At 56.5% G+C, this 23,933-nt stretch overlaps 9 protein-coding genes across 9 annotated transcripts; 3 read left to right on the top strand and 6 right to left on the bottom strand.

Moving 5' to 3' along the window:
- Positions 1-143: 143 nt before the first annotated feature.
- On the bottom strand, positions 144-2,038 carry C7974DRAFT_141547 (pyridoxal phosphate-dependent transferase). Its single transcript, XM_046135602.1, has 4 exons — positions 1,818-2,038; positions 1,477-1,746; positions 1,357-1,428; positions 144-1,309 (listed from the first exon to the last, which is right to left on the bottom strand). Exons 1-4 carry the CDS (start codon positions 1,881-1,883, stop codon positions 173-175), a joined length of 1,545 nt encoding a protein of 514 aa, XP_045998678.1. The 5' UTR covers positions 1,884-2,038; the 3' UTR covers positions 144-172.
- Positions 2,009-4,566, bottom strand: C7974DRAFT_354963 (armadillo-type protein). Its single transcript, XM_046139563.1, has 2 exons — positions 3,962-4,566; positions 2,009-3,913 (listed from the first exon to the last, which is right to left on the bottom strand). The coding sequence occupies exons 1-2, from the start codon at positions 4,411-4,413 to the stop codon at positions 2,194-2,196; spliced, it is 2,172 nt and encodes a 723-aa protein (XP_045998679.1). The 5' UTR covers positions 4,414-4,566; the 3' UTR covers positions 2,009-2,193.
- A 115-nt stretch (positions 4,567-4,681) lies between these two features.
- C7974DRAFT_141685 (TIP-1 family-domain-containing protein) lies at positions 4,682-7,789 on the top strand. Its single transcript, XM_046135605.1, has 6 exons — positions 4,682-5,233; positions 5,280-6,115; positions 6,169-6,303; positions 6,352-6,620; positions 6,671-6,924; positions 7,022-7,789. Exons 1-6 carry the CDS (start codon positions 4,812-4,814, stop codon positions 7,677-7,679), a joined length of 2,574 nt encoding a protein of 857 aa, XP_045998680.1. The 5' UTR covers positions 4,682-4,811; the 3' UTR covers positions 7,680-7,789.
- A 606-nt stretch (positions 7,790-8,395) lies between these two features.
- C7974DRAFT_141671 (programmed cell death protein 2) lies at positions 8,396-9,933 on the bottom strand. The gene is made up of 2 exons (XM_046135604.1): positions 9,643-9,933; positions 8,396-9,592 (listed from the first exon to the last, which is right to left on the bottom strand). The coding sequence occupies exons 1-2, from the start codon at positions 9,763-9,765 to the stop codon at positions 8,447-8,449; spliced, it is 1,269 nt and encodes a 422-aa protein (XP_045998681.1). The 5' UTR covers positions 9,766-9,933; the 3' UTR covers positions 8,396-8,446.
- Positions 9,934-10,382: 449 nt separating this feature from the next.
- On the bottom strand, positions 10,383-10,679 carry C7974DRAFT_410939 (uncharacterized protein; the record flags this gene model as incomplete). The annotated part of the gene is made up of 3 exons (XM_046143515.1): positions 10,383-10,451; positions 10,499-10,578; positions 10,607-10,679. 3 exons carry the CDS (start codon positions 10,677-10,679, stop codon positions 10,383-10,385), a joined length of 222 nt encoding a protein of 73 aa, XP_045998682.1.
- A 1,222-nt stretch (positions 10,680-11,901) lies between these two features.
- Positions 11,902-13,215, bottom strand: C7974DRAFT_410940 (vesicle coat protein; the record flags this gene model as incomplete). The annotated part of the gene is made up of 2 exons (XM_046143516.1): positions 11,902-13,158; positions 13,204-13,215. The coding sequence occupies 2 exons, from the start codon at positions 13,213-13,215 to the stop codon at positions 11,902-11,904; spliced, it is 1,269 nt and encodes a 422-aa protein (XP_045998683.1).
- Positions 13,216-15,166: 1,951 nt separating this feature from the next.
- Positions 15,167-16,491, bottom strand: C7974DRAFT_432378 (uncharacterized protein; the record flags this gene model as incomplete). Its single annotated transcript, XM_046144850.1, has 2 exons — positions 15,167-16,247; positions 16,292-16,491. The coding sequence occupies 2 exons, from the start codon at positions 16,489-16,491 to the stop codon at positions 15,167-15,169; spliced, it is 1,281 nt and encodes a 426-aa protein (XP_045998684.1).
- A 2,438-nt stretch (positions 16,492-18,929) lies between these two features.
- Positions 18,930-19,797, top strand: C7974DRAFT_141735 (uncharacterized protein). The gene has a single exon (XM_046135606.1). The coding sequence runs from the start codon at positions 19,046-19,048 to the stop codon at positions 19,592-19,594; it is 549 nt and encodes a 182-aa protein (XP_045998685.1). The 5' UTR covers positions 18,930-19,045; the 3' UTR covers positions 19,595-19,797.
- Positions 19,798-22,426: 2,629 nt separating this feature from the next.
- Positions 22,427-23,829, top strand: C7974DRAFT_470384 (uncharacterized protein). Its single transcript, XM_046146462.1, has 2 exons — positions 22,427-22,707; positions 22,757-23,829. The coding sequence occupies exons 1-2, from the start codon at positions 22,613-22,615 to the stop codon at positions 23,568-23,570; spliced, it is 909 nt and encodes a 302-aa protein (XP_045998686.1). The 5' UTR covers positions 22,427-22,612; the 3' UTR covers positions 23,571-23,829.
- The last annotated feature ends 104 nt before the right edge of the window (positions 23,830-23,933 follow it).

A 23,933-nucleotide genomic window follows, 5' to 3' on the forward strand; every position in this document is an offset into this window, starting at 1 on the left:
CGATTATCTCGTGTCCCCAGTACAGACGGGAGACACGACAATGTTGTCATCATGCTAAGGGCGTCTTGTTTTCGACAACCAGTGCGCTACCAACATGACCCAGTACCTCCATAGACAGTATTGATCTGTCGTAGAGGACACTGCACACACTCGACTTCCACACCATCCAAATCTAATACCCCAGCTCTCCAGCAGTCTCCACTAGCGCCTTAACAAGCCCATCCAGCGTCCCCCTCCTCGTCCCCCCGTTAACCACCACCCTGAAAAACTTTCCCTTCTCCCCCGGCGCATAATCAACCATAAACCCCCTCGGGATCAGCCTGTGCGCAATCTCCTCCGTCACCTTACCATTCGCCTTCGCGTCCTTCCCAACCACGCCGCCACGCGCAAAGTAGAAACACACCTGCAGACACGGCAGCGGCTCTGGCGAAATCGTCGCAAAGTCGCCGTGCCGCTTGAGCGCAGCAAGCAGGTACTCCGCGTTCTCGAACGCGCGCGCCACCAGCGCCGAGAAGTACGCGGGCCCGTAGTACTGCAGCGCGAGGAAGAACTTGAGGCTGTCGGCGCGGCGGCCGCACTGGGGCGTCAGATCGGCGAGGTCGTAGATATCGTGCGGGTTCGCGGCGGCGTCGTTGTGGAACAGGTAGCCTGCGGGCAGCGTCAGGGCGGCGTGGAACGTGCGCATGTCGCGGCCCAGCAGGAACGAGGTGGTGATGGGCGCGCCGAGCATCTTGTGCGGGTTGACGGCGATGCTGTCGGCGAGGTGGGAGGCTTCGAGGCGCGAGGCCGCGAGGGCGGGGTTGAAGATCACGCTGCCGCCCCAGGAGCCGTCGAGGTGCAGCCACAGGTTGTGCGTGCGGCAGATGGCGCTGAGGGCGGGGAGTGGGTCGAAGGAGCCGTGGACGGTGGTACCGGCGGTGGCGTTGACGAAGAAGGGGGTTTCGCCGCGGGCGGCGCTGGCGCGGACGGCGTCGTCGAGGGCGGAGGGGAGCATGCGGCCCGTGGCGTCGACGGGGACGGGGATGACGTTTTGGGTGCCGAGGCCGAAGAGGTTGGCGGCTTTTTCGAGGGAGTAGTGGCCGTGGGCGGAGGTGAAGAGGGTGAACTTGTGGGAGCCATTGCCAGCGGTCTTGGTCTCGGGGTAGAGGGTGTTGCGCGCGATGACGATGGCGGTGCTGTTCGAGGCGCTGCCACCGGGTTGCGAGATGCCGCCAGAGAACTCAGGGGGGTAGCCGAAGAGCGATGCGAGGTATTTGGTGGTGGCTTTTTCGATCAGGGTTAGGACGGGGGATACTTGGTAGACGTGGACCTGGGACGTTAGTTGTTGAAAAGATGGGGCAATAGAGGAGGATGTACGTTTGTGTTTAGCACAGCAAGAAGTAGTTCAGCAACAACTCCTACAGCGTTCGTGCTGGCATATAGCTTGTCCTGGTGTTGTCAGTGATGGTCGGTTAGGTGAGGTAGGTGCAAGGTTACCATAAATCCCTGGTCCCAGGTGTTGACACTATACTTCAGGATGGAATCAACCAGACCGATGAGCCTGTCCTTGCCCTTCTCGACATCATCGCCAATCTTCAGCTGCTCGTGCAACAGAGACTCGAGCTTCTTCGGTGGATGGTGCTCGACGAGCGCGGTGCGAGGCGCACCTCCTTTAATCGCAAGACCATGGCCGGTGTGCTTAGTGTCTGCATCGTGGTCTGCGGCAGCAATGAAAGGGATAATGAGCTCTTGTACGGCGTTGAGCAGCTGTGCTCATGTCAGTACTGCAGAAAGTGACGACGTTCGGAAGTGGATTCGGAACCGTTCCGTAAACGTACGTCGTTGACCTCTTCCGAGCGTTTGAGGGGCGCTTCGGCGCCGTTACCGTTGGCGAATCCAGTCATGCTGCAGGGTATCTGAAGAAAAGCAAGGCGAGATCTAGGTAGTTACAATAGTGTGCAGTATCAACACACAAACAACACGTTAGAATAGCACGGTACTAACACTAGTACGTTCGACTCATGAAGTGACATCTTCCATTGTTCCATACTAAAATCTCAGCCACTCGGCAAACTTCTCATGCGCTAAAGGTATCTAGAGATCAAATCAGACCCACACCAGGAAAGGTTAAAGCAAGCAAGAACGCCTTTTGCCGTGTTTGGCATGAAAATCGGACAGACTGCTCGAACATCATACATGCGTGCTTTTCGCGCCCTATTGCGCCACGAGCCTTGGTTTCTCCGCCTGCTCAGTCTTGTTGCTGCCCGTCGCCACGTTCCTCTCTTTCCGTCCCGTCTTCCTGCTATCTCTGACTGCTGATTCGCTCTTTTTCGGACCGGCTTTAGCAGCCGCGTGCTTCTGGCGTGCCCGCTCAAGCGCTGTCAAGTGTTTGCCCGGTTGCCTGTTCTGGGCGTCGCCATTGCCTTCGGGGAACGACTGGAAACCATCGTTGCCAGCGGTGTAGCGTGATTGCTTGACCCAGTCTGCGCGTTTGCGTTTGTACAGATCCATGCGCCAGTTGCGCCAGACTGCGCGGCCCACGAAGGACTCACGCAGGGCGCTCTCATTCTCAGCAAGCTCTTCAGCGATGCGCTCGCGGATGAAGGCGAGGCCGTGGGTGCCTTCCCAAATAGCATCGATGACGCGAGACGCTGCCGGATCAAGCGCTAGCTCGCCAACATGACCGTAGAACTGCTGGATCATTTTCCGGCGGAAGATGACTGATGCATGTGAGCTGTTCAGGGCTGCTTGGAGGGTTCGTGATGCTGTGGAGTCCCGGGCGAGATTCAGCGAGAGTTCCGGCGAAAGATTGGCGAGCGAATCGAAGATGAGGTTTCCAAGGGGGCCGTCCACTATCATCATGGCCTGCGCGAGCAGAGAGCCGTGCACCTTTTCTGGTGAGTGATCAGGCTTGCCGTGGACTTTGCCGTTGGTCTTGCCATCATCGGGCGTGTCGCTAAGCTTGAGAATGCGCGAGATCTCGAAACCATTGGGTCCGCTGTAGGCAAGCTCGAGTTGCTTCGTGATTGGGAGGGTGTCGACGTCTCGCGCTGCGCAACGCTCGATCAGGGTCTTAAGAATGGCAGTTCGGTTGCGCTCCACCAAGTTGGGGATCTGATCGACAATCTGACGCATGGCATCTCCTAGGTCTTCCTTGCTCAGTCGTTCAAGGATCTTCCCGGCTACGTAGCTAGCGATCTCGTTGCGGGCCAGGCTCCCCATGCGCTCCTTGAAGAACTCGCTGTAGATGGATTTGAACAGCTTTCCAGGTGCATTTTCGATGATGGTCTCGAGCAGACGCGAGCCAATGGGGTCGTAGACCAGGCCGTTGATGAATGCCGCGCTCTCTGTACCTTCAGCGATAGGATCGTCAGGCAGGAGTTTGTGGATAATAGACTGCTCGTCTTTCGCTCGGGACTTTCCAAATATCTTGAGCTCCAGCTTGAGCAGCATCTGCAGGGTCGGATTGCCGAGAGGGTGTGTCGACAGGGTGCGCAGGTAGCCCGAGTCCAGTCCTGAGACGCTATGGTCAATGACCTTCTCGAGGGCCTCTTTGAACGAATCGGGGACGTTTCGGTGTTCCAGAGCGAGGTCTGTCTTCTCTGCGCCAGCGACGCCGATCTTCTCTTTCCGCTTGCTCTGCATAGCCGACTTGTTCTGCTGCTCCAGCGGCGAGCCAGAGAGAATTACTACCAGCACGCGCAACACGTGCGAGGCGAAGCGGTCTGTCAATAGGAAGCCCAGGTGTTCGTCGAGCTCGGCCAGGGCGAGCAGGAAGAGGTTCTCCATAGAGACGAAGATGGCGTCGGGGTCGGACGAGGGGGCGAGGGCGAGGTCGGGGTTGGCAAGCTCCTGGGTGACGACAGGCGCAGCCCGGATGAACAGGGCTTCGCAGCAGTGCGAGGCGAAGCGGTGCTGGACCAGGTGGAGGAAGCTGTTGGCAATGTTAGCTGCTGCAATTGAGACAGCACATGTAACCTACTGTGAGCTGAACTTCTGGAACAGATGCTTGAGCTGGTCCGGCGTCGACAGAATTATGAGGCGCTCCATCAGGCGCGAGCAGGACTGGCTGTTGGCAATCTTGAGCTCTTTCCCGTCGGCCTCTTTCCAGACGTTGGCAAGGAACATGGCGCGCTCGTCGGCGTCGGCGAACTGGTTCAGCTCCAGCATTTCGTCGGCGCGCTTGAAGTACTCCTGCTCGTCCTCGTCCAGCATGCCGTAGAAGGGCATGGCGCCGGGCCCCGAGACATCGACGGCATCGTCCTGGAAGGTGCTGTGCTCGACGGGCGGCTGGTGGGCGTCGTCGTACTGCTGCAGGGTGGCCTCGACATGTTCCTCCCGCTTGGTGCGCTTTGCGTCCTTGTCGGCGTCCTGCTGCTCGCGCTTGCGCTTCTTCTCCTCGCGGCGACCGCGCTTCCTGTTCTCGGTAGGCATCCTAGCACACCGATAGCCGAGATCTAATCTACGGCAAAATCAACAAGTCGCAGCGCAGCGAATATATACGGGCACTCAAGCCGCGGCAGACGTGAACGGGGGGCAGCTCAGGCGACACGGCAGCCGCAGGCGTGCATTAAAGATGTTTTCCACCGGGCCAGCGCAGAGGCAAAACCAGACCCAAAAACCCGCTAAAAGTGCATCTGAATCGACGGCGATCGGGATCGGGCGCCGCCCCACCTGGCGACCGCGGCGCCACCACGCACACGTGCCGTCGTTCGTCGCAGGGCTAGGCGTGCTGGCCAGTCACAGTCGCACACCACAAGGACCAGCCGCTGCGCAGACAGCATCGTACGATTAACAGTACGATTAGCAGCAGACCGCGCCACTGCGCAGGCATGGACGACAGCGACCGACGCGGGGGCGACGGGATGGGTGCGACGGACGGCCTGGACGGCGACGCCCGCGTGCTCGACTTCCTCGACGACAAGCTGCAGACGGCCGGCGACCTGGACGCGCTGGACGAGCTGCTGGCGAGCATCACCGCGCGCCACGGCCTGCTGAAGCAGCAGCTCGACGACGCCCGCCGCGACCTCGACGGCGCGCAGCACCGCCAGCATGGCTACCACGACCGCCTGCAGACCACGGCGGCCGCCTTCCACAGCGCGCAGCACGACATCGACCGCCGCCTGCTGGTCATGACCGCCTCGGAGACGAGCGACGACGCCGTGCCGCGCTTCGAGGCCGCCCTGGGCACGCTGCAGCGCCTCGACGTTGCCAGCGGATACATTGAGCTGCTGCGCGACGTCGATGCCCTCAGGTAGGCCGCCCGCCCACCACCACGCCCGCCCCGGCTGACCCCGCAGCACCCACGCGCAGGCCCAGCTGCAGACGTCGAGCGAGGCTGCTCTCGCGCCCTACCAGCAGCTGCGCGCGCTGCACACCCGCCTGCTCCAGCTGCAGCACGAGGCCGAAGGGGCCGCCCCGCAGCTGTTGCACCACGTCGCCCAGATCACCCACGCCCTGCGCGCCCGCATCCTCGATGCTTTCGCCGCCGACCTCGACCGCGTCCTCAAGAAGCTGCACTGGCCCACCCCCAAGGCCATCGTGCCGCCACAGCTGCGCGAGGAGTGGGAGACGGCCGTCGTGAAGCTGCTCGACCTGCAGATGCCCGAGCTCGAGGGCAACGACTACGCCAATGCGGCCGGAGACAAGAAGCTGCCACCTGTGCTCTTTCCCTTTGAAGTGCTGGTGCAGCCCCTCGAGATGCGCTTCCGCTACCACTTCGAGGGTGCCAAGCCTACCAACCGCCTCGACCGGCCTGAGTACTTCCTCTCGCACGTCACAACCCTGCTAGATGACTACAGTAACTTCGTGAGTGACTACATGCAGCCCGTGCTGTTCAAGCACTTCCGCGGCACCGATCTTGCCTTGAACCCTGTCTACATTGATGCCATGTCTGCCTTCATCACCGCGCTCCTGCCTGTGCTGCGGACCAAGATCAGCTCGCTGCTGCCCAAGGTGGCGACCCAGCCGCAGCTCCTCAGCCACCTGATGCACGAGATCATGAGCTTTGACTCCGCCATCAGAGACACGTGGGCATACGATGGCGGCTATGGCCTGAGCGGCTGGCACGGCCTGTCGTGGGAGTTCCTCGTCCAGGGCAATTGGTTCGACCAGTGGCTGCGGGTTGAGAAAGAGTGTACGCAGCTCATCCCCGAAGCACGTCCAAATGCGATGCTAATTGCCGAACAGTCGCCTTGGGGCGTTACCAAAGCATCGTAGAGGCCGACGATTGGCGAGATCTCGACTACGAAAGCGTTGACCCGAAAGCCACAAAGCCTACCAAAGGAGCGATTCGTGTCAACGACTTGCTTGAAACGATAACCGGTAAGCCCGATCTTCCCAAAGCTGACACTGCACCGCTGATCGATGCAGATCGCTATCGCCCCTTGACGTCCTTTAAGCACAAGCTGGCATTCTTGATCGACATTCAGATTGCCATCTTCGACCAGTTTCATGAGCGCCTGAACGATAGCTTGGAGGCCTACCTCCGTATGACCACTGCGCTGGGTCGCGCAATGGGCGGTGTGAGCAGAGAGGAGCAGGATAAGCTGCTTGGCATTGAAGGGTTGGAGAGTCTATGCAGGACCTATGGCAGCGCCGACTACCTGGAAAAGGCGATGCGCGATTGGAGCGACGACGTCGTAAGCTTACACCACATGCGAGATCTCGTCTCCGCGCTAATCTTGTGTAGTTCTTCCTGGACATTTGGGAGGAGCTGCAGGATCGTGCCCAGCATGGCGGCAGCATAGGCACCCGCACCGTTGCATCCGTCGCTGAACGCACCTCCAGAAACGTCGGTGCCAGCGAAGCCGACGCCTCAGACGCAGGCGGCCTCTTCGACGAGACGGCTTCGTGGTACGCGCGCCTGCGCGAACGCAGCGAACAAATCATCACCGAGACACTTGTTTCCAACGTGCGGGTGGCGCTGAAGCCGTATCGTCAGATGTAAGTACACCTCATGCCATTGTCGGAAGAAGCAGCGCCCGCTTCAACTGCCGTCATGCATTTCCCATCCTGCACGTGTACTTACTTTTTCTGTCAGCAACCCTTGGGCCACCCTCTCCACATCCGGCGGAAATAGCAAAGATGTCAGCTCGACAGCCGAACTCGACCCACTCCTGTCCCATCTCAGCACCACCCTGACCTTTCTGTCTCGTGTGCTGGCCCCGGCCCCGCTGCGTCGCATCGCCAGGGCCGTCCTCGCCACCATCAACACCACCCTCTTCGACACCGTCCTACGCGTCAGCTTCTCGACCCACGGCGCAGCCCAACTGAACGCCGACCTCGACGCCATCCGCGCCGTCGTCGACGACAAGATCGGCCCCGGCGTCGCCGCCCTCGGCCTGCGCAAGTGCCTCGAGGGCGCAACGCTCGTGGGGCTCCCCGTCAAGGGTGGCAAAACGTCCGACAACACCAGCCTCGCCGACGACGACGATGGCGCTGAGGCCTGGGACGCATGGGCCGCCGACGACGCTAACGCCGACGCGCGTAGCGAGCCGTCAGGGGCGGACCCGCAAAAAGAAACTGCCGCCCCCGACGCACTCGACGGTGCCAAGGAGCTGGGGCTGTGGGAGGTAGAGAAGCGGCTTTTCGCCGACAACGCAAGCGCGCGGGAGGTCCTCGATGCGCTGGGCTTGGAGGTGCTGGACGAGAAGGAGGCGCGGCGCGTGCTGAGGCTGCGGGTGGAGCTTGCGGGGTGAGATGGTGTCTGTAAATGCGAAGACGAGATGGAGACGACAATCTTGGCGTCCTTGTGTGCATGTGATTTGCCCCTTCACGCGACGGCTGCGAGGATAGAGTGAGGTCTTGCTGCACCACACCACTCTGTTCACTAAATCCCTAACCCACTCTCCCGGGCCCGTCCACGCCGGTGCACTCCATCCAGTCCCCCCTGTCCTCTCCTTTCCTTCCTTTTGCCCAATGTCCCAGTGCCATGTGCGAAGTATAGTGCAGCGAGGGAACCCAAGACAAAGCAGGATTCCTGGGATATGTAGGGTTGACGCAGGTTCCCTCGTAAGTTCCCTCGCGTGTTTCCTCGTATGTTTCCTCGTACGCCTTCTCGTATGCTTTTTCGTATGATGTCTCGTTCGGGCCTGTACATCCGGAATCGCAGATCAATGACACGGCGAGATGGGATGTGCGACCGCGTGGTGCGATGTCCGGATGTGAAATGACATGTTGGTGAGGTGCGCGTGAGACACTGGTCTCTGACACGATACGGCAGGACGAGGATGAAGCGTGGGGTTGGACATTGGTGTGGTTGGTGTTTGGCTTTGGTTGTCGGGTAGATGTGGAAAGGGGAGAGGAGTCCGTGTAGGACACCTGTGTGCGCTGAATGGGAAGGTGAGATGGGCCGAGTACTTGGAGAAAAGCACTTTTGCACCTTGTTTGGTGGGTCGTCAGGGATTCGTCATAACAGTTCGTCAAGGCAGTCCGTCAAAACGGTCAGTCAAAGTGGTTCATTCGTCTACTTCTTCGCAACCTCCTCCCACTGCACCCCAGCCCACTCCTCCACATACCCCACGCCGCCCTCCTCAACACCACTCGGCGCGCAGTCCCGACTGCACACGCCCAGAACCACCGTCCCCCACTCCATCCCATCAACCCCCATCTCCTCCGCCTCCAGCTCCGTGATCGCGTGCGGCGTCAGCTGGACCTCAAACACACGCTCCGCGCCGCAGTTCGCACAGCGCGGCATCCCCCGGCCGGCCTGCACCTTCGCGGCCGCGCCCTCGGCACTGTGCGCCAGCGCCTTGCCCACGGCGTCGGCGTCGCTGTACAGCAGCGGGCGGCCCTGGAACTCGTAGCGCAGGATCTGCTCCGGGTTCTGGCCGACGCGGTCCGCGAAGCGCTGGAACGTGGCGTCGTGTGCCGACTCGTAGATTTCCTTGTCTTCCTTGCCGCTGCTGGGGCCCGCTTCGCTGTCGAGGTCGAGCATGCGCACGTTCTGCGGGACGGCGGGGGCGGCGGTGTCGAGGGTTTCGTATTCGGCGTCGAGGGAGTAGTAGGGGAAGGGGGCTGGGAAAGCGGATTCAGCGGGCCAGGGCTCTTGGGGGAGGGCAGGCTGAGGGAAAGGCGCGCCGGAGATGCGTGCCTTTTGCGCGAAGGTCTCGGGGAGGGTGGTCGAGGCTTCGTCTTTCTTCTCTTCAGGCGTGACTTCGATTGCAGGTGCGGCCGCAGGAGCTGCGCCGAAAGGGTTTGCGCCGGCAGAGGAAGCGAAGGGGTTTGCAGGCGCGCTGCCAGTATTCGCAGAGAAGGGGTTCGAGAAGGGGTTCGCGGGCGCAGTCGAGTTTGCGCTGGTCTTCACGCCGAACAGCGACTCCCCGATCTTGGGCTGCGGCTTCTCTTCCTGAATGATCTCCTTCTTCTCAGGCTTCGCGTGCGACTTGGCCGATGCGCCCTTTGCAACGCGCACCCCTCGAATGCCCCTCACGCTGCCTTCTTTCCTCCTGCAAGCCTTCCGCCGACAGCTCCAGATATACAGTCGTCGCTCATGGCCGGGGAAGTGGTCGGGAAGATCGCCGTTCAGCTCGAGCAAGAGGCTGAGGAGGCCGTTGCACACTTTGCACTTGGCGAGGGCGCCAGAGGGAGCCGTCTTGTCGTCTATCCAGCTCTGCGCCTGGCGTCAGCATAACATACTGTTGCTACAATTAAGAAACCTACCGGTGCGCCGCCAATGTGCGAAATGGCATCTCCCGTGGCGTCCTTGGTGGCATAGCCCAGAAGAACATTTGTTTCGGTGTAGTCCTCGCCTTCATCAGACGATTCACTTTCGTAAGGCGGCATTTTAGTGTCGTGAAGGTTTTGGTTACCGCGTCAGGTTGACCGCGGGGGTGAAGTCCCAAAATTAATTTTAGTGGGGCGTTTTCGGCCATTGGGCGCCATGCCTCGACGTCACAACTTTCGAAGTGACAAGTGCATATGTACATATCGTTCGAGCTGCAATGACGCTAACGAAGCACGGATTCTCTTAAGCAGAGGAAAGTTCAGCCTTAATCCACGCCAATGCTGGGCTACAACTACATCACATGCGTCGTAGTGCAAGAAAATCGGTATTATACTTTGATATTCATTACTTCGTATGCTCAGGCTCTTTGACTGGCATTGGTTCGTAAGTCCCGCTCAGTCTCTCCACATAAGGTCTCGCCTTCTGCATGCCCGTCGCAACTTTATGCAAGATACCATGCTTCTCGCCGTCGTGCTCATGGTGGTCCTCATGTGCAGTCTTGAAAGAGTCGTGTGAAGCGGCCGAATGGGTAGAGTCGACAGAAGCCCTGTTTTTGCGCTGCTTGTGCACTACCGGCGAGTCGTGTTGTGGAGCTGGATGCGCGTGTTCATAGCAGGTCGACGGAGGGTGCGTGGAGTCGTCAATGTCGAGCGAAAGGCGGGCGGTGTTTGGAGATCTAGTTGGAGAACTTGTCGGGGACGTTCTTGCCTGTGGCTTTTTCGAACATGTTGCGGGCTCCATCGGTCTGTTGTGTTGTTAGTATGTCTCTTTCCTGTCGAATCCTCGCCTTACAATCTTCTCGTTGACAGCGCGGTTCTTCTGTGTGTCCTGTCCCATAGAACCGCCCCACTTCTTCTCGGCAGCGTCAAGGCCTAAGACTGTTAATGGGTGAAGTGATACAGGGAGAGGTGTGCGTGCCCTTGTCAAGGTAGTCTTCCTTCTGACCGGCAGCAGCGTTGGTGTTTGAGTTCATTGTCGTGGTGGGAAAGTGCTGACGTGCGGGAATAATGTCAAGCTTTGTAGTCAAGGAACTATTATAGTGTAACGAAGTATGTGAGTTTGAGTGCGTATAGGGTCGTCATTGGTACTATGTATTTATACAACCGGCGCCTTCATGCTCCAGAACGCTGTTGTTGGGAGCCGTCGCATCCGGGTATTCGTCAGTTATGGCATCACAGCTTCAGATCACTACTAAAAACTATCATGTCAAACATTGCATGTCCACGACCACATGCCTACCACCGGGTAACAGGCATCAGCGTCGTCACTGACGAGCCAAAACTTGGCTTTCGGGCGCTTGAAACTTGGCTCTGGCAGCCAGGTTACCGGAAATAGTTCAGAGGCGACTAAGCATTAGCTACGCGTTTGTGGCTGTCCGGTCGAGCTCGAGAGAGAAATGGACAGTCCAGGCATGCTACATATTCACCTGACTTATTGACCGATGTAGGTTCCAAGAATTCATGTGTCAAACGAACGCTTTCAGCCACCCTGACGTCGAAGGCGGTGACGTCAGGCGTAATCGATAACGCTTATCAGCATGACGCGCGGGCCTTGTCATAGCGATGTCGGTCTTCTGAGCGATGCACGCCAGAAGCGGGTCTCAGGATCGTGCCTATTCTCGATCCCGTTGTGGCTCTTTTTGTGGAACTGAGCGTGGAGAAGCGTAGGAAAGTGGATTCTTCAACGCTGGGTCGTACTGGGATGATGACATGCAGTTATTGATTCTTTGATGGTTCGACAGCAATGCGCCGAAGAAGGAGCGAAACAGCAGCTTTGGCGAAATTTGGCGAAAAATTAAGGTGTGACTTCATCGGACTGCATTCTGGTTGAGCTAACTATACAGGCAACAAGTGCCGATTCTTCTATCAATTCGCTGGCATCGATCGCAGCATCGAGCCATCTACGGCCGTGAAGACATCATAACCCACACAATGACCTAACAGTCATCAACTAGATATACCGCCCATCAATGGACAAGGAACAGGCTGGGGTATCTCGGATGGGTATCGGCCTGATCTGCAGACGTAGCAGATCGCAGGCGTGAAAATAATGGCCGTTTAAACAGGCGGGAGATGTACAGGTAACCGGTAAACGCCAGTGCTAATACGCACGAAGATAAGAAAACGCTAAGTCGCAAGACAACAATTGAAACCACCGAGGATGTACAGAAGAATGTGACAACGTATGTGAAACAATCAAGCGAAATGCTTGATGAGGAAGTGCAACAGCTGGCAGAAGTCGCGGTGCAGCTCGACGAAGAAGTTCTCCTGGCCGACAATCTCAGCCAGGCTCTTGGGTCTTCCTGCCTCGCGTGATGTGCGAGAGAAGCCGTCCGGATCAATCCTCTTTGCGGATAGGAAAGACGATACGGGGGTGATGTTCCGTGTTGTGGGCGAACTGGCCGTGGACGAGAGGTTTCGGTCCTTCTGCGGTGAGGCAAACATGGGCGGCATCGAGGAAGCGGAGGTGCCCAGTGGGGGGGTGTCGGCCAGAGCAGAGGTAGGGCGTGACTCGCGCTCTACTTTCTCCGCCAGAGCAGTGATGCGGTTTGCAATGCCCTGGAAGACTTCGGTGACCTTGACCATGGCCTTGGTGGCCTTGCGGCAGTCGCGTCCGACCATGGCGATGAGGGCGTAGTGCTTGATCGATCCGCGAGCTCTCGAGTCCTGGATCCGGAAGATGTAGGCAATGGTGTAGCCAGCAACGGGGTCTCCGAACATGATGGCGCCTGACGAATTGCCGCGTGGGAGGACCTCTGTGGAGAGTGTGCGCATGCATGTGCGCTTCAAGGAGGAATATGTGGTTGGTGACTGAGGCTGGTTGGTAGAGATGTAGGTCAGGGTGTGTGTGTGTGTGCTCCTCGAGTTGACCAGGGGCGAGGGCGGAATAGAACTGGGGAAGGAGCTGGCGCTGCTCTCGAACGACTTGGACTGCTCGGTGTCGGACATCTCAGACGAGTGGGTGCTGCTGGCGTCGTCGCCGAGGTAGGGGCCGCGGACCGCGAAGTTCTGCGAGCTGCGCAGGACCGGGCTGCCGTTGCGGCCGCGGCCGTCCTTGCAAGGGCTGCCGGGGGCGCCGGTGGGCAGCTTGTCGCAAAACTTCTTGGGGACGACCATCTGGCAGTTCTCGCACGAGTCGGCGTCGGACTCGAAGCTGCTGCTGGGGCGGCGGCCGCCGAAGCTGCTGTCGGACGAGGAGAGGCTGGGGAAGTAAGGGTTGTGCGAGGGCGACCGGGGGCTCGTGGGCGGTGTCTCGAACGGCGACAGCTTGGGCGGGCGGCCCATGCGCAGCGTCGAGGGCTGGTCATAGAGGCCGAAGCTGGAGTAGGACGAGTGCGGCTCGTCGGTGGGCGGCGTCACGCATGGGTTGCAGGAGGCACATGGCGCCGTCGAGGCCTGCGTGCAGATGATGGACGTCGGACCGTGGACCTCGCAGAAGTGTGCAAGCGAGATCTGGCGGCGTCAGTGGTGCAGACACAACAGGCGCACGGAGCATACCGTGAAATCCATCTTCTCCCTCTTGTCGTCTACGGCCTCATGGTGTGCGGGAACGCGTGCGGGTGGGTCGGAAGGGCGGTTCAGCTGACGGAGGAACGCCGAGGGATGTGATCACGCTGCGCGATCAACACCACGGCTGCGACGGGTGGGCTGCGGTGCGGCTGTGAGTGGGCAGCGGCGCGAGGAATGCTCCACAGGTTTCAGACGAGGCAGTGGCAATGTCGCGTGGTGAATGGCAGCGCTGTATGTGGCGCCGGCTGGATATATACGTCCCGGCGTGGTTGCAAACGCTCCGCTCAAAGGGATTATAAAGCCGCCACCAGACACAGCAGCGCGGCAGGGCTACACCAGATGCGAGCGACGAGCGCGACCGAACAGTGTAGCGTGCATGCGCCCAGGGCGACGGCGGAACTCTGGCTCCACCAAAAGGGCCATAGCACCTCGTCGCGCTAGCAGGGGTACTGGATCTTGCGGTGAATGGTGCGCGCGTTATTGGCTGCCCACCTCTGCTGCCGTGCCTGTCCGCAGACTGCGACTGCGAGAGCATGCCTGCGGTGCCATGGCCGGCCCAGCACAGCACGGCACCGCCCGCGTAACGAGGGCGCACGTCGACTGCAATGCATTCCAGCTGCGCGCTCGCCTCCAGCATTTCTCCCCGTTTCCGGCGCTTTCGTCGTCTCGTGCGACCTCCGCCTGCGTCCGGGGAGCGCACAGAGCCCAATCCGAGGTTCCAGCAGCCCGGGCGGCGACGGCTGCGCGCGCCAATCACGACGCGCCGGAATCGAACGCTGCGCCGTCCTCCCCAGCCAGCCAGATGGAGGAGGCACATCTGCTGCCCTTTCCGATCTGGGCGTATGCAGCTGCCTCTGTGATCTGCGCCTGCCCTCACTCGCTCACCACCGCCTGCTGCCCCTGATGTGCGACCGTCCAACGTCATTCCTGGAACATCTTTCACCCAAACACTACGGCACAATTTACGACGCCGCACCCCTGGCCGTTTCACACACGCCGTGCGTCATGCGTGTTTTGGCTGAATGCACCGACTGTCATGCCGCCCTCAGATCCTTCCACTTGCATCTGCACGACTTCGCGCTGTGCTCCGCTCCAGGGTGGGATGGGGTGGACCGCAGACGGGCCCTTGATCTGGTCGCAATCCTTTTCTGCACGGCAATTCCCGGCCTCGTGTTGCCATTGGCTGCCAGCGCCTCGCCTCGCGCAGATGCCGGCCAATTGCCAGATGGGGCGTGACCTTCCACCTTGGTGACAGTCTTCCAGAAGGCATGCACGAGCTTCTTCGTCGTGTGGGCCCGCAGCCACCCAACTCCACAACGTCCGGCCTGTTCGCCGAGTTTTTGTCGTCGTGGGCGCAACGACTGCAGGGTCTCGCAGCCTACCAGGTCTATGCTGTATACAACTCGTGGCCGGTGCGGCGCGTCTGGGAGCAAGAACGTGGCATTGCAGCGTCGCCACCTGAGACACGCAAAACCACCGACGCGACCCAACGGCTATCGTGAAGTCCCAATTGGGATCTCATACATGCATGCCCATCCATGCAGGGTCAAAAACACACTTGTCTCGTACATCAAAGCCCAGAACACATCAACCACTGAGCCATCTCGTGTTGGAAGGTCAGGAACAACAACATCACACTAAAGGCACAAGCTTTGAAAAGAGCGCCCTGGACGTGCGCCGTGCCTCCACTTGCTGATGGGGCGCCGCGCTCTTAGTTGCCGCTGAGTATGAAGAACTTCCGTTTCTAGCGCGCTACGCACTCAAAGCTGTACGTAACATGCCACTTGGATGCATCAAAACAGACGAACTAGAAAAAGCTACGGCCACAAACCTCAACGGAGCAAATCTCACGATAGCTGACGACGAGCCTAGAATACACGCGTGACCAAGCCACGATATGAGTCCGAGAGGGCAATGCAGGCATTCGGTTTTTCAAATTACCGGGTTTCGTCTATGGCCTCCTGTCCTCCACTTCGTCGTCAATGTCCAAGCACTCTGGAGCCGACACGCGCAAGATGTCGTAGCCCATGATTTCGTTGATGTACTTTTTCGAACCCCGCAATTCTTCGTACCGCGCTTTCTCTGCGGCAGTGAAGGCTCGGCTCTCCGGCTTCATCAGCTCCGCTATCCCCGGCTCCCAGATTTGGTCGAGCTGTGTGATACCAACACTGGTGCACGGTATATCGTCTAGCAGTGCGGGCGAAACGACACCGACATCTTTCCAATGAGCCCGCCAGCATTTGCTCGCGTGCGGCGACAAGTGTGTGATGTGCGCGTGAAGGTGTCTCCTCCGGTCAGTATACGTGGGACACGCGAGCAGTTTCGCAACTTGTCCGATACCACCCAGTATGAGGAAGAAGGCAATATCTTCAGAGCAAGCCGGATAGCTTGACCATCCTCTCAGGAACTTGCCGACTGTTCTAGTCCGGCCTGCAGGGCGCAATTTCCGCTTCAACACCTGCAATATGAAGCAATACATGTAGAAGTACTGTAGCCGCAGGGGCGCATCCATCTTCTTCATCGTCTCCATGTCTTGGATGGTCATGCTCCCCGTGGTGCAGATGTCATATCCAATGTGCGACCGTGGTCGTATTTGTCCCAGATCTCTGTCTAAGACGGCTCGGCGATGCTCTTCGAGGAAGTAGCCAACACCAAACACAAGTGGCAACATTTTTTCATAGACAGATGTCCACAGCTGCTTCTGGCGAGATTCGACTTGGTCTTGCACATCACCCAGCAGGCAGTTGGCAAGCTGTCGGCTCAATCGAATTGAGGCAATATGCCTGCGCCGCATGGCGAGGAGATATGGAAAGTCGGCATCACACGGTCTTGCAGTTGGGTACAGACGCAGATGAAGGTTGCCCATTCGGTGCTTCACCCAGTAGCGACTGAGCGAAGGCGCAGAACCTGCCACAAGCACGTTCAGAATGCGACATGTCCTACGCAATGCTAGCAGATCTGAGATGGAGAGCTGACTCAAGATCAGAATGTGAAGCTCATTCGGCAGTCGCAGCAAGGCTTCAAAGAAAGGACTACAACGTTAGCATGTGACAGATTCCGAGGTTCGTCGACATACCTCGACAAGTTCGAGGACAGCTGCTCGTTCCAGAGCTCAGTCCGGGCACCTCGCAATGAAGCGATCAGCCTAACTGCCGCTTTTCGATAGCTCGGGCGTTTCCTCTTGATCCCCTTCTCCACAAGGGCCGCAGCAGATCGGTGCCCACTTCTATCTCGGTCAGGAATAGCGAGTCCACTGCGGGATTTCTCCAGCGGCATTGCGATCTTCCTCATCTCGTCTACAGACGTCTTGAGCCGCTTCGCAGCAGTCGGCCGATAATGACCGGGGCCTCGGAACCCAGAACAGCCTCGCAGGACTGGGAGGCGGAAGTTGTCGGCGCGGCCGCTCAACGCTTGTGTAAGGTTAGCTTCCAATCCAAACTCATGGTTGCGGTAGCAGCATCTCCAGGTCGCACGAGGAGTCAGGGTGAATCGAAGGTGGAAGTGGGTTGGCGAATGTTGAACGATGTCGCGCAGGTCGCTAAGCAGGGCGAGAGGCGTGGGGTTGGCGTGAGCTAAGGCCACGAGGTGCAGATCTGAAACGTCCTTTGCCGAAAATAGCATAGGTCAGGCGTGAGCTGCTTGTGGCGCATGTAATCCGTACGCGTAAGTTCCTGGATCCAAACACGACGGCTGACAGCTGCAGATCTGTAGCGACATGAAGCGGATCTTGAGGACAGATTGATGAGGCGCCGCATCTATGCGCGACGCCTCGGGGCCACCTGCGGAGCCGCTGTGAGCATTCTCACAATATTGAATAGTTCCGGAGCCTCCGACACACCGCTGGTGCCGCTGGCTGCCAAACGCATGGCATGGCGACTAGGTACACACGGACTTGATCGTTGCTCGGTTGCCTGCATACAACGATCCACCGTCTCGTACCCGATGGCAGTGCATTGAAGAGCATGTCTTCGCATCACTGTACACGTACTTGACAGCGACAAGCGAGCAGATTTCAAGATTGATGATCCAGCACCAACAGTTTCTGCGCAACACCCATCATCCAGCCATGCCTCCAGTGCGCACATGCATTCCGAGAGATAAGACGACATGGTCACCGTGGTTATGAGGCGTGACGTGTCAACGCAGACGCCGTGCCCCCGAACGTCAGTTCTCGACTGCAGCAACCACATGTCGCACAGCACTGCAGCCTCACAATGCCAGCCTTCTCCAGACGCATCCTTGCCCCACCAGAAACACAAGTGACATGGCGTGACAGGATCGTCCTTGTCAGCCGTCAGGCACTCGAGGTTACCGCCCCAGACGCGCCGTCTTCACAGGCAGCTCGTCCGCGTGCAGTACTTGGCTGCGTCGAGGTGCATGCCGACGTCGCAAAGTGGGCGGCACGGCGTATGCAGACTGTGCGCGGTGTTACCGTGTTGCCACCTCCCCGCCGAGGATCTGCATGGCCTTGGTTGGTGGGGAAGTGGCAAAAAGAGAGGGGCGGAGCGTATAGCGGATGAGGGATGTGGTTGATGTTCACCCATCCGAAGGTATGAAGGTCGAGAAGGCAGAATCTTCGCCCTGACTGCCTCCACCGTGCGGCCATTGTCGTATGTTGATGCTCGGTCGGTTTCCGTCTCGCGAACTCTGCGTCTTCTGGTGTTCCATCTTTCTTCCGTCTCTTCTCTGCTTCTGTTTTCCTCAAGTCCTCCCTTTCTCTTTGAACACTTTTCTGTTGTCTAGTCAATATTCAAGTTCTGTCAGCGCTTTACCCCCTTAAATCCGTTGCCCAGAAGCCTATCTTGGTTTTCTTTGGCCGTGTGAGTGGTCTCTACGTGCCTAGTGAGAGATTTCTGTGCCAATGGCTGTCAATGCCCGCGCTCTCTCAACACAAAACCTTGTCACCTTCCAGACTTCAGCTTTGTCTCTTGTAGAAGGAGCTGTGCTCATCTTAGAAGTGGCGAGTCTTGCTCTTAATACACCGAGATGCCAAGTGATCAGGATTTGGCCAGAGAACAAGTGCATTCCAGGGGCCTGGCGAGTAGAATTATTCGCAGCTCGCGACAAGTCTGACTGGACGTTGTGTTGAAAGTCTCCTTTTACGAACTCTCGTCGACCAACTGTACAACTTCAATGTCGTCCACTGACATTGCTTTGCTAAAGGTGCACTGTCTTATTGGACCGGAGTACCTTCAGCCTCATCCGGTTGTAACCAATTGCCCGAGAACACATCAGGAGGCGTTCACAGACATTTCCATGTTCGCATTAGCGCAAACATTGTCTTGAAGGTTTTCGAAATGCTGATAGGCCAGCCACCAATCTCGCTTGTCCTACTCCAGGTCGCCACTCACCACCCATCACCAACGTTTGTCTCAGGTTCGTGTTGCGGAGGTAACATTTATCGAGTTCCTCACCATTATGCATGCGCTTGTGTCGGCCACTACACCAGTTTGCGACAAGCGTGAAGTGCTACAGGAAGAGGAGAATGTTGAAGTGACCGCAGGATGGAACGTGTGCTTTCAATGTTTTGGTGGAAAGGAGGACCATGGAGACCTTCCTTCCCATGCAGCAACAGCTATCTCCCTTGATACCACTTGAAGGACGTTGTCGTACGCACATAACCAGTTGCCGCCTGTCACTCGAAACCTGCAGCCTGACCAGCCTGTACCCCATACAATTGGAGTCGAAGTAGAAAGCCTTGCGAGCACACCAGACGTCCTCACGCTTCTGTACCTCCGCCCCCAACGTCGCCCAACAAAACCACCGTACGACATCTACCCTCGCCATCGTCCCCAATCATCTCATCCCGCATAAACTCTCTCCAACCACCATGCTCACCACCACCGTCATCTCGGTCCTCCTCAGTCTCTCCACAGCCAGCGCCGCCTTCCCCGCCCTCGCCCCTCGGGCCTGCACAAACCATCTCGCCAACCCGTCATTCGAGTCCGGCAACGTCAGCCCCTGGCTCCCGATCGTGGAATCGGCATGGACGACACGCGGCGTTTTCTCTGACTCATTCACTCACGGCGGCACGCACCACTACTACGCCCACGCCTCGTCGGCAGTCTCATCCAGCTTCACGCTGTCGCAGTCAGGCATCAGCGCGCCCGCCGGACACACTGTCGACTGCTACGCGTGGGTTGCGGGGAGGCGCAGTGAGGGCGTCACAATGATAGAGGTGTTTCTGGACGGTGTGAGCTGTGGGACTGCTCAGCTTGGGACTGGAGAGAGGCGGTGGGAGAGGGTGGGCTCGAGGGTCAGGGTTGGTGGTAATGCGACGGGGATGGGCAGCACGATTGCGGTTGTCGCTACTAGTAAGGCAGCTGGCGATGATGGGTGGGATCTTTGGGTCGATGATGTTGGAGTTGTGGGGTGCTGAGAGTGAGGCAGTGTGTGATCGCGTTGAGACTTGTCTGAAGTACTGCAATTTAGGTTTAGGTTTAGCGAGCTGTTTGATATAGGAAAAGAGCGTACTGGCGTGGTTTAATGGTGTGATATACAGGGAAATCCATTTCTTATAATCGGTGACTAGCAACGTATACGAACGGCTCTGTTGCTGGTACAAAATTACACATATTGACATCGTACTACCGTCACCTGTTTCTATCTCCGTTCTCCCCTGTTGCCTGAAATACAAAAACGGTTCAGATGTCTTACCTTCCATATACCACAGACACACTGCATCACATAACGCCAATTGCGATAGTCAACAAAACCCTCATTCTACTATACCAAGGCAGTAACGCTATCTAAACCAACACAACAACAAATATTAAGAACAACGTTATTAGATCAAGCCCTAGTGCGCATACTCAACCACAGAAATACGCAAGAGGCTTCGTCTTCAGCCCATTCGCCTTCCGCGACATCCTCGTCTCATTATAGAAACCCGACAGCTTGACTAGACTACGCAAACTGCGCCTCTGACGCGTGTACGTGACGCTCTTGCGCCGGGGCCGCGGCTTGGGGCGCGCAGAAGGTGGTGTGAAGCGGTATGCTGCTGGTGGAGGGCCAACAGGCTTCCTGAGGTGAAAGGGGTCCATGTCAGTCATATTGGGCGCGTGGCGGTGTTTGTGTGAGCGGTTGTGATGGGTAAAGATGGGTGGTTTACGGCGGTTAAGTATGGAGGTGCTGGACAAGGGGACAATGGAGATGGTGCATTGTGTGGAGGATGTTGGGTTTTTGCTCTGGATAGGACTTGGTGTTTTTCTTCTTTGTTGTTAAAGAGGACTATGGATGCTATTCCGAGAGCTTTTCTTGTAGGTTTAGACGCAGTTCACAATGTCCGCTTGTACCGACACGATATGTTTACTACATCAGGACGTGAATATAGATGGCCATTCTGTTGTATGGTATAGGAAGGTTGCGTTGCTCTTTGTTCTCCCCTCCAGTCGCACTTGAACCTCTCGAGTACGAAGTGCAGCCACAGAGAGGATATGGAATCGAACTCATGGATGTTTACCATTTTTTGCAAGTTCAAGTGCGTGAGAAGGCTAAGTGCGCTTACGTTGAAAAACCTCCACTATTCGATTCTCAAGAAGTTAGCATACGGCATGCATGATCCCATTCTATATAGTAAGGCCGAACGATCAGTGCCGATGATGATGCTGATCGATTCAGTCTTTGCTTTTACTGGTTCATGCTTGCTTTTTCGGTCCGAGAATCGCCTGCTGCATGTCGTATCTGCTATTTCAAATCCTGTCCTTCTTGTCTGTTTGACGTTTATCACAACTTCAACGACTTCTCTACCCATGAACGTGCCACGGTTTCAACGTTAATCTGCGCTGAGACATTTCGGTCAAGATGCTAGTACTGCGTATACGGTACAAATGCACAAACCCCAGTTTCCCATCATGAAATGTCACGGGGCTACAAAATATGAATAGAATCCAACGTACCGAGCGTGTGGGTCTGTATGAGCGGTTGCCCATCCGGTGTGTGCTTGCGTTCTTTGTTACGTCTCGGCGACCTCGAACTGTGCCGCACCCTTGCGTAACACAACATTCAAGTATACATACACACCCGAAAACCCCAGACTCTCAACCATGTTCTTAAAAGCTCAAAGTTTCTCATTGTAAATATTAAGCGCAGAAAGTCAAAATGGGTGTCATCAGCGCTCTTTACGCAAACATTCTTCTCTCGATCGCAGACGTCTCCGCACGACTCTTTGCGCCCCCGCAAGAATACCAAGAGATAGGCGTATGTGATATGAAATGGTCTCGGGATATGAGGGGAAGCAAAGATCACGCGAGTTGTTATGTGTGACATGATTATCCTGAATTCAAGAGTAAGCGCCGCCCCCTGCTGGTGGGTAATGGGCAAGGCTGACTGACATTGGTGCTATCCAGACACATGCCTATAACTGGTGAATTGTTTTCAGCGAACTCTAAATACAGAGAGGGTGGATTGTACGCGAAAATTGTCAACACTCGGCAATGTATGTCCACATACTATAGCATATTTCGGCGGAGTCCAGGAGAGTACCTCGGTAGTAAAGTGATGATTGGGCCTGTATATTTTCACTTCTGGGTGTGTTTTGCGGCTACTTACCAATGTGCAATCAAGCGCGCGCCTTTGTGGGACTGTTCTGAAACAATGGTCATTTTGCTGCGCCGCGAAAAGCGCAACCACATACGAAAATTCAAGGTGTTGCTCTAAGATACTTTAATTCCTTCTGTACTGTCGAATGTAATGTAGTGCTCATGCTTTCACCGAAAGCTCGTCGCCGACTTGTACGCCAGAAGAGATACACGGTAGATAGAGCTGCATTAGCAAGCAGTCATTCAGCAGTATCAGAGTCGGCTGAGCAAGTAGCTGTTTCGAATTCCTCGAACCGTCCAGAGATCTTGTCACAGCCTTAAATCAAAACGTCCTCTTCACTAGAGCCATGATAGTCAACCGTTAAAATGACATTCAGAGTAATAGCGAAAAGCCATGTTGAGAAGTTGTACATGAATCAACATAGGAGTTAACAATTGTAAACTTCCCCTCCAGTGTGTCTGTTTGCTTATGTTAACTTGGCTTGGAAGTATGTCGTTGTCGCAGAGATGCCTTGTTGACTTGGTCGTTGAGAGATCGTTCGGTCCGCACCAAAGTGCTACGCCGTATTTGCCAAGGGCGTCTAACTCCTGAATTAAACCTATCCCCTGGCGATAAGATATGCTGTGCAAGAATTTGTCTCCACTGCGACTGGAATCGACCAAAGAACCCGGGGGCAGTAATGCAAGTACGCGCGCGCGCAATCAAACCGTGTCCAAAACGTCGAATGCAAGTACGCAATTAACTGCTGGACCTAGTGGTCGGCTCTATGTCGAGGAAAAGAACTCACCTCAATCAGATATATTGACGCAGAGCCAGTGCGGAACTTCTTTGCAGTATCGCCTACTATCTGTCAAGCATGAGTTTAAGTCCACAACCAAAAACCGGTTTCGCACCATCACCAAAACCTAACAATATCCAAGACGTTCGTGTTGTTACAGACAACAGCTTGGAGTACGTCAGTCATGTACAGCTATGTTGCATTGTTGTCCTAACCTTCTAGTATCACTGGCTCGTTCCTTGAAGTCGTCGTCGGCAAGGATGGGAACCAGGAGAACTTCTTCCTCCACGAGAGGCTCTTTACATCACACTCAGTCTTCCTGAAGTGTGCGGCAAAGAGAGAGTGGATACAACATAAGAACGCGGTCCTGCTACCCCAATATGACCCGGCAACGTTCCGATTGTATGCAGCCATGACCTACTCTGGCTTTCTGGCGACGAAGGGGTTGCCGTTTGAATGGCAATCACTTGTGGATGTTTATGTGTTGACTGAGGAACTCCAAGACTCGTGGGCTAAGGACCACATCGTCGATGCCATGCATAGTTTTGCGGCCGAACACTTACCCAGAAACCCTGTCTCCAACGGGAAAAGCAGATTCACAGACTGCATCAGCACTGCCTCTCTATGCCAGCTCTATGAAAACACACCTACTAGTAGTCAGGCGCGTAAGCTTGTCGTCGATCTTTTCGCTGACAACGGTTCCGGAGAGTGGCTGGCTTCGGCAGGTGATCTGCTCCCACACGAATTTATCCTTGGGGTTGCAATTCGCCTTATGCCGAAACCAGCCTGCGTTGTTTTTGGCAATATGCTGGACCGTCCCTCTTCGCGCTACCATGAGAAGGTTCAGGGGCAGAGGATACCCTCGAACACAAGGCCCGCGACAGTGAGGTTACCGAAAAAGGTTCTCGATGACCATGGACGATTAAAATGGAATGCCCACAGCGTAACTCCTTTCTTCAATCCCTCCAAAAGCACAGAACCGACTCCGGCAAAGTCAGGCCAAAGAACACCTTCCGCTGCCACCACCAAGGCGTGAAAGAAGGGAAATGTCTGACAGGTTAGCAACTCTTTCTAACATGTTGTAGAGATGGGTCACTTTCTTGTCTGTGCTTGCTTCGCCTTCAGTTTGGAATGCATTTAGTCCACAAGAATGATTGATGATATGACGGCGTTCGTTTTTGGGATTAGTTGGTCATCTTGATACCTGTCAAAAACATGATTCATCACGCACAACTACTGGAATTCAAATCAGTAACGTTACAGACGATGTGGGCAAGCATGATCCACAGGTAGTGATATCAGAGTTCATGACAGCTGTCTCCAGACACTAGCAGACCAAATGTCGGTTGAAAAACAAGCTCGATTGTTTTTGATTGTGGTTACTCAAGGCGTTCAGAAT

Source organism: Boeremia exigua (genome assembly GCF_020726555.1).
Source record: "Boeremia exigua strain MPI-SDFR-AT-0100 chromosome Unknown C7974scaffold_4, whole genome shotgun sequence".
In the NCBI taxonomy this organism is placed as follows: Eukaryota; Fungi; Ascomycota; class Dothideomycetes; order Pleosporales; family Didymellaceae; genus Boeremia; species Boeremia exigua.